Here is a 9140-nt window from a genome sequence, read left to right on the forward strand (position 1 = left end):
CTTATTCCTGGGCACAGGTGAGATGTACCTCAACCCTCTTCCAAGTGTCTGATAGAGTCCTGGTCCTGCTAGTACAAGGAAAAAGGTAGAAGCCAGCCAAACACAGCTGACATACTCAGTAACTCATCTAATCCACTCGGCAACCCTATGAAACAATTATTATCCCCATTTCACAGATGACAAGACTGTCCTTTACGGCAATGGATCTGTTATAACTGCCAGGATGATTCCTCCAGATACGAGTTCCAGAAGTAATGTGAATTTTACATAACATTTTAAGTTCTGACAACAAGAATCATAAGTGTTGCCATTGCCTCCATAAACTCAGTAAACAATTCTTTGTATTGCTTTTTATATATTGTTTTCCTTTTTTATATTTTAGTATTTCTTTATAAGAAACGTAATCTGTGCTCTTTAGGGAAAAAAATAAACAGATGAGTAGAAAGAAAACAAAGAAAGTAAATCGCCCACAATCTCACAACTCAGAAAACCACTGTTAACCATTTAGTGAACAACATTTTCTATTTTTCCTGTGCACGGATGTACTATATAAATTTGTTGTTGTTTTTTTTACAAAAGTGGGCCAGTTCTGCAGGTAATATTATAAGCTGCTTTATTTTTCCAAGATTCATAACGTCTTTGCAAAGCATAAGGCTGAAAATCCCCTACTGATAGAGCACTCTAGTTGGGTCAAAGGTTGTTGTTGTTAACAAGAGTGACACCTAAATCAAAGTATCTGAAAAACGTGAAAGCACAGGGCCTGGCAAATGCCTGCCAAGGGCACTACACAAAAGGAATGTCTTCAAAGCCCCTTTGTGGGGCCCTGCAGCCACCCCTGAGTTCCCTTGGGCCCCGGGGGTAGAAAGGGTCCTGTAAACTTTTTTGCATCCACATAAACCCCCCCAATTTTTGTCTGGTTTTCTTCACCTCATCCTCCACCCTCGCCATCTCATCAAATTCTCTTATCATCTCCTCATTGCTCAAATGCATATCGTGTATGGCCTCCTTGTATTCCTTGAGACACTGAGCCAGCCCCTTGTTGGTTTTCCTTTTGGCCTTCCTGGGTACATCGTCCCCTGCTGGGCGCTTTCCTGCAGCCCTTGGTTCGCTGGCTGGCTTTCCTTCTTTTGCCTTTCCCTCGCTCTCTAGCTTTCCTTCTTTTGGTTTTCCCTCATTCTCTGGCTTTCCCTGGCTCACTGGCTTTCCTTCTCTTGGCTTTGCCTCACTCTCTGGCTTTTCCTTATCCTTTAGTACGTCCTTATCTTCTATCTTTCCCTTGTGATCAATCCTTCCTTTGTTTTCTAACTTTTCCTTGTCTTCCACAGTACAAGCTACTCCTGGCTTTCCCGCATCCAGTGGTTGTTCTCTGTTTTCCATCTTTCCTGGGTTCTCATTTTCACTGCAGAGTTTTTCCATGTTGAGATGTCCCCTCCTTTTCATGTCCTGGGGGGGGGATGAGGGGAAGAGAAGACAAAAAGGAGACAAGGAAGACTGAAGGCTTGGGGGGTGGAATGCAGGTCGGAATAGCAGTTGCTTCTCGCTGCTTGTCAGGGCTCCCCTGACCTGGCCCGGCCCTCCTAGTGTGACTTCTGCCACCTTTTACCCCACCAGTCCTCCTGCACGTGAGCCAACCATCTCTCTGGCCGGCCCTGCTATTTTTCCTTACTTTTGTTCAGAGTGTGAGTACACTTCTGCCCAGGCCTGACCTTCATACTCCTTACCCCTCTGAGTCCCTGTCCAGTGCCCTCCTCTTTCACTGACCTGCGGGGATTCTGGACAGGTTCCTCCTTTTTTCGTAACCCAGCAGAGTACCTGGAACAACAGCCTCGCAGACCTGCAGACAGACAAGGGAAGAGGCTGGGGAGCTCAGTGGTTGCAATCTGGGCCCGCCTCATCAGACGTCCCCTCCCCCACCTCCCTTGACCCCGCACCTCAGTCGCCATATCTTTTCTCAGGCATCAGGCATCTGACCAGGATGCTTTCTAAACTGTTTTGGGTCTCTGTAGCCCCCTCCCCTGCAGGCAACCCGCCCCAGTCCCACCCCTTTACACAGAAGTCATTATTTTCTCATAGGCACTGAGTGTGACAGGTGGGCTATTTTCAGAATTCGTCTGTTTCACTGTTGAACTACGGGGGCGCACCCCACCCCAGTTCAGGCTAGAAAATGGCTGTAGGGTGCAGGGGAGGGGCGTCCTAGGGGGCGGGACCGGTTGCTGGGTCCTCCCTCCCCACCTGCCCATGCCACGCCCCGTGCCCCTCCTCACCCATCTCTGGACCCTTCCCTTCTCCCCGGGCCCCGCCCCGCTGCTTCTGGATCCTCCTCTCATCCTCCTCCCGCGCCGCCCGGGCCTCCAGCAGCGCCCACTTTCACACTGACCTGCGAGGCCCGGGCCAGGCCTGCGCCTCCTCGGGCTCGCCTAAGCCCGCTCGCCCCTCGCCCGCCACCCCGGGAGCTCGGGGAGCTGGTTCCACGCGGGCGATGCGAGCGGACGCGGCCGGGACCGGACCGCAGGGCTGGCGGGCGGGCGCGCGCGGGGGCTGCTGCCCACGTCTGCGCCCGGCTGGTCACGTGAGCGCCACGTCACCCGAGCTCTGCTCCCCCCGCTCCGCCCCCTCACCCGCGTCCCCAAGGGATCGAACAGCTGCAGACAGACCTTGGGGGTCAGGGGTTGGAGAGGAGGGAGTTACTGACAGAGCAGGAGGGAGGAGGCTTCCTGATGCAGGTGCTTTACCTGGCACATCTCAGGTCCTTACGCAGCATCCCCCTGAGATGTCCATTATCACCGGTTGTGACAGCTGATCACAGCGGGGTACCCGACTTCGCCAAGAGCGCTCAGCAACCGAGCCCCACAACCCGCTTTCAAGACCAGCTCTGCCTGACTGCAGAGCCCAGGTGGTGATACCCTCCGGGAATTGAGCTACCACCTTGAGTAGTGGTGTTCTGGGCCTCCTGTTTTAGTCCACATGTTCTCTCTCCTTGCGTGATCTCTGTTCATTTCCCTCTAAACACAGATGATTCCCAAATCTACGTATCCAGGTTATTCCCTCCCCTGAGCCTCAGGCCCTTTTTGCCAAGTGTCTATTGGACACCACTTCCTGATCCTCGAGGGACTTCAAAATCCATATACCCCAACTGATTTCACCAACTTCCTTTTCGCTTTCTTTGTTCACTTCTCTCCACACCGGAAACTTGCATGCCAACATTTGACCTGTTCTCATCTAGGGAGAATGTCTGACAGCTAAAAAATAAAAACGGAAGAAAAAGGAAGCATTAGAATATATTTAAAAAGGAACCACAGATGCACAGATTCATCCCGTAACCCATGTTTCTCCCTCTTCCTTCTCTCCCCTTCCCTTCTCTGTCTTTTCTCTTCTCTCTCACATTTGTGAAACCATTAGCTGACCCAAGATTAGAAAACTATTAATATTGTAGCTTCTACAGTGTAGTCACACACACATTCACCCACAGGGTATATGTGTGTATGAGTGTTCATATGTGTTAATACAGGACACTATTTTGATTTGTAAAATACTACATCTTGTTTACACAATTATTAATTATGTGTGACACAACCAATTCTATTTCTGATGCATATGTTTCTTAATTTAGTAAAAAATTCATCTTTCTATGGTATTTTGTTCCACCAAAATATGTATTCTCATGAGCACATTAACACTACATAACAAGTAATTTTATCCTCAATGTTGAGTTTGTCAACTGAATTCACAATGCCATATATAACAAGGCTGGATGTGCCCGTTTCATCATTATGAACACCCAAAAATGTATTATTATTATTATTATTCCATGAATTTGATGAAAGTACTATCAAATCCCTGTTGGCATTAACTGATTTTCTGTTTTAATCATCTGATAGTGCTGATTTTAAACTATCATCAATAATTGCGAAGTTCTTTTCCTAACGGAACCAACATATTAAGAGCTATCACCCCTATTTTTGAACATGCACACAAAAACTTGGAATTCAAACTTTGAATAATTGAATTAGAAGAAAAGTAATTTGTTCTAAATTAGAAGTTCTATTCGTAGAATGAGAAGTCAACACAAATTCTGCATCTGTCTGCATTTAACTGACATATTTTTCTTAAAATAACTACTACCTTCTGAAGTAGATGCAAATGTTTCTTCAGCAGGTTTGTAGATTTGGGTTTTCATGAGGTCAATAATATCACCACAGTCCCCTTGGTGCATAGTAAACATCAGCAAATGTTTTGTGTGAGTTAAATGTGTATCAGATACTTTCTTAAGCAAACACAGTTTGTTACCTAATTTTTAATACAATATGCACTTTTGTTTCTTGTTGAAAGATTGAAGAATCGTTTCCAACAGTAAAATATAGATATATGTTTACACTGTATAATACATGACAAAACCACTGTACCAAGGGTGGGCATGCTCCACAGCAGGACAGTTCAGCTTTTACTTCCCTCACATATTTCACATACACTTGCATGCATTTTGGCTGTCCTTGGCATGGTCATGGCCCAACTAGCTAATCACATATAACTAGCAGAGGTAGCAGCACCAAATGTTTTTTTCACCACCACTGAAGACAAAAACAAACTGGCTCTTTAGCTGCTCCTGCATGAGTTTACTTCATGTTAACAATGGGTACCTTGCATGTTGTCCTTGAAAGGGATGTGTTAATTATGTTGAATTAGGAAAGAGATTTTACAAATGTGATTAAGTTAAGAATTTTGAGATGAGAAGAATATCCTGGATTATCCGGGTGGGCCTTAAATATGATCACAGGTGTGTTTATGAGAGGGAGGCAGGGAAATTCTACTACAGAAGAAGGCAACATGACAACTGAAGCAAGGTGCTAAGCTTCTGGTTTCAAAGATGGAGGCAGAAGCCATGAACCAAGGAATGCAGCTCTAGAAGCTGGAAAATGCAGGAAAATGGATTCTCCTGTAGAACTTCCAGAGGGAGCACAGCCCTGTCAATAAACTTTTTCTCAGCCCAGTAAAACTGATTTTGGGCTTTTGACTTCCACAGCTGTAAGAGAATACATGTGTATTGTTTTAAGTCTTCATATTTGTGGTTATTTGTTACTGCAGTATTAGGAAGCTAATACAAGAAAACAAAGTCTACTAAAATCATTCTGGCTTAATTTTGTAACAGGCAAGAACAACTCTGACTCCATATTGAACCTATTTTAGTTCTTACCTTTGTGTTGTTAGTTGCCTCTGCTTAGTCATGCTAGCTCAGCACATAAGCGTGTTAATCATTGAAGGAATTTTGCTTGCAGCTTGGGGTGTAAGTGATATCCTCCTTTCGAAGAAACTCTACCTTCACAGAGGTGATAAGGAACAAGAACAAGAAAAATTAACATTTGTCTTATCTAGTTCTGCAGGAACATTGTGACCAGATCTGATTAACGTCAATGGGAGTCAACTGACCAAGAACAAAGAACTTTCCTAGCCTCCTTTGGACCATGGCCAGTGCCCAGCTACTTGTGGCTATTCCTCATCACCTGACCTCACCTCCTCCTGCTTGTCCCTTTCCTAGCACAAAACAAGCTTTAATTCTACCCCAAATTAAGATGAATTTTTAAAGAACATTAGTCCTCTGTCTTCTCACTTTGCTGGCTTTCTGAATAAAGTCACTTTTCCTTGCCCCAACACCTCGTCTCCTGACTTATTCACCTGTTGTGTGGCAAGTGGTATGAGCTATGAGCTTGGACTTGGTGACAATTTATTGCAAATATCAGTAACACTAATACGTTGTTTAAAAATGAAGATTTTTTTTTTGACAGACCCTTCAGATAGTTAGATACATTCAGGAGAAAAATTTTATAAACTGAGCTTCTTGCATCTTCTCATACTTAGAAAAGCACTAAAATCATTAACTAAGATATCTGCTCCTTGCAAATAGCAGTAACCTTCTACCAAGATGTGTGTTTGACTGTATGTATCCCTTCTCTAAAATCACACATATACTAGTCTCCCCATTTACTTCTTTCTAAAAGATTGTCTCCCGGGTTGTAACTCAGGTTTAGTCAAATAAAATTTTCCGTTTCTTTCTTAGATTGCTTACTGATTAATTTTTTTGTTGACAGATATAATCCACTAACCTTATTCAGATTTTATATGCACTTTATATGCATTTTATATGCACTCATTTCTGTATGAGTGTGTGTATTTAGTTACATGACATTTTATTATATGTGCTTTCCCAGATGGTATTCCTTAAACTCTACATCTATCTGAGAGGTGTTATCCAAAAAAAGACCAGCACAGGAAAAACTAATTACCAAGACCCTATGGTATACCTGGTCCCCAATGTTCTATTGTAGCTTAAAATAACAAACATGTATTAAATCACCATTGTGGGGAGTCAGAAATCTGGATGTAGCTTAGCTGGGTGTCTCTGGCCCAGACTTTCACAGGGATGTAAATAAAATATATGCTGGACCCCAACGTACATAGCAGTACTATTTACAATAGCCAAGACATGAACATGGAAGCAACCTAAATGTCCATCCACAGATAATTGGATGAAGAAGATGTCTTACACACACACACACACACAATGGAATACTACTCAGCCACAAGAAAGAATGAAACAATTCCATTTGCAGCAACATGGATGGACCTAGAGATAGTCATACTAAGTGAAGTAAGTCAGACAGAGAAAGACAAATATCATATGATATGACCTATATAGCATCTAAAAAATGACACAGGAGAACTTACAAAATAGAAACAGACTCAGAGACATACAGAAAGGAGAAGGGAGGGATAAATTAGGAGTTTGGGATTAGCATATACAAACTTCTTTATACAAAATAGATAAACAAGGTCCTACTATATAGCACAGGGAACTATATTCAATAGCTTGCAATAACCTATGATCAAAAATAATATGAAACATAATATGTATTTATGTATAACTGAAAAAATAGAGTATAGGCTGGGGCTACAGTCTTCTTAAGGGTCAGTTGGGTGAGAACAAACTTCTAAGCTCACACTTCGGTCTGTTGGCAGACCTCACTGGTTGCTGGCCAGAGACATCAGATTCTTGACATGTGGGCAACACACAACATGGTGGCTAGCTTTCCTTAGGGTGAGCATAAGAGGGTACCTCAAATGAAGCCACAGCCTCTTTGTAACTAACCTCAGAAGTGACATCCCATTACGTCACAAGTATTCTATTCATTAGAAGCAACTATCCCCAGTCCACACTGAAGGATAAGTGATTACAAAAGGGCATGAATACAGAGTTGTGGATCATTGAGTGTCTTCTTGAAGGCTGCCTACCAAATCATTTGCCCATGTGTTATATATCACAGGAATTAGCCCCATATATGAAAATATTTACTCTAGCCTATTCAGACAAGCTTTGCTAATTTTTTTTACCATATACAACATTTTAAATTACAATACTATTTTAATTTAAAAATAAAACAATTCACTATAAAAATATAAGCAATATATTGGATAGTATCAATTTCTCAAGAAGATTGGAGCATTCAGAACACTAGCAGCTACAGGACACAATGCAAAAAGCTTTACAGTAATTCCAGATTTAGCTACTGAGTAAGCATTTGCACATAAGTTTCCCTGATTTACTTAACCATATTCTAACTTATGGTGGTCTGATCTGAATTATGGATTTAATAACATGTAACTTGAATAAATGATGAAACTAAAAAAGACACAATTTGGAGTTCCATTTACATTAGTTTTAAAAACATTAATATCTTACCCTTCAGATCATCTTTTCCAGAGGAAACACCTATTCTTCTGATTGAGCCCCTGCCTGCCATCTTAAAATTCAGTCAATTCAATGGTCTCCATACCCAGGTTTCTTGATCCCAGGGGCAGGATTTCATTTTCTCTATCATCATCATCATCATCATCATCATCATCACCATCATCATCATCATCATCACCACCACCACCACCACTAGGACTGGTTTTTGAGAATTGAGCATCCATGAGGGGGTGTAAAATGACCAGTTCATAAGTCCTGGTGGCCCATAATCTACATATATTAGGTCACTGAGTATATACAATGTTTCTCAAGCCTCTCATTATCATCCACTTCTTAGACACTTTTTCCCCCAATCATTGCCCCATCCACAGAATGTGAAATGTTTAATACAGAGATGTAGTGTATATCAGTTTATGTACCTTCATCTTTCTGAGGGCAACAAAACGTAGTACTATCTAAGATCTCTTCATCCCTAAGAATCAATTTTCAGTTCCTTGGCAGTGATGTTGCTTCTGTTAAGAATCCATGGTATATTGGCATATTGTGATAAGGGCAAAATCTGAACCCTCATTTTTGCCCCTAACTTCACGTGTGATGCTGGAATACTTGCTTAGCTTCTGTTAGGCTGCCCTTGGTCATCTGTAAAGGCGACCCATGATGCATTTCTTACAGAACTGTTGTGAGGTGCAAATGAGAAATCCTGTACAGGGTGTATAGCATGTAGTAGGACTTCAACAAATGTTAATCAAGGCACATCTTTCTCCTGTCTCCCAGAGAAATAACGGCTTTGACCTAAACCATATAGCATAACTGCCATAAAGACCACCAAAATGTAGCATCAGGAAGCAAAATGTGTAGAATGAAGTTTGGGGACCATTTCTATTTTGTAGGATGACTTTTATGCAGTATTTGTGGTAAGGGAAGATCATCAAGCCATCTTTTGGTGCTCCTACATCATTCAGTTACATAATTATAGACCACGTCTTAATTTTCTGCCACTGATAACTAATTGCTTAGCATGGCCTGTGATTTGATATGTTCACGCTCTGAGGGCTAGCTTATCTGCAAGAATCCTAGGATACCTCCCTGAGTCTCTGGGTACTGATACTACTTCCCTACAGTCTCTTTAAAGCAAACAAAATTCCTGATAGCAGAGACACACTTTGTTTCACCAAACTAGGCAGAGTTCCGCCAGTTGCCAGGTCCCAGTCTAGATCTTCTAATTAGGATGCTTTCTCACGTAGTAGCCTGAAGACCGAAGATGTTTTGCTTTCAAGCGAAAAGCCAGAGGGTGGAGGGGTGTGCAGTAGTATTTCCGGTGGGTGGAGGGGGGGACTAGTCTGCGCATCGCGGTTGCCATAGAAACCTTACGTCACTATGGCGACCGTGAAGACTTTTC

General features: G+C 42.6%; 1 protein-coding gene across 2 annotated transcripts; it reads right to left on the reverse strand.

Moving 5' to 3' along the window:
- TCEAL2 (transcription elongation factor A like 2) lies at nt 1–2529 on the reverse strand. 2 transcript variants are annotated; one of them, XM_031446699.2, is made up of 3 exons: nt 2378–2529; nt 1762–1834; nt 1–1443 (listed from the first exon to the last, which is right to left on the reverse strand). In XM_031446699.2, exon 3 carries the CDS (start codon nt 1438–1440, stop codon nt 784–786), a length of 657 nt encoding a protein of 218 aa, XP_031302559.1. In that variant the 5' UTR covers nt 1441–1443; nt 1762–1834; nt 2378–2529; the 3' UTR covers nt 1–783. The 2 variants fall into 2 exon arrangements, with proteins under 2 accessions (XP_031302559.1, XP_064339018.1); XM_064482948.1 differs by lacking the exons at nt 1762–1834; nt 2378–2529 and adding an exon at nt 1707–1716.
- Between the last annotated feature and the right edge of the window lie 6611 nt (nt 2530–9140).

The sequence above is a fragment of the Camelus dromedarius genome, chromosome X, assembly GCF_036321535.1.
Source record: "Camelus dromedarius isolate mCamDro1 chromosome X, mCamDro1.pat, whole genome shotgun sequence".
Classification (NCBI taxonomy): domain Eukaryota; kingdom Metazoa; phylum Chordata; class Mammalia; order Artiodactyla; family Camelidae; genus Camelus; species Camelus dromedarius.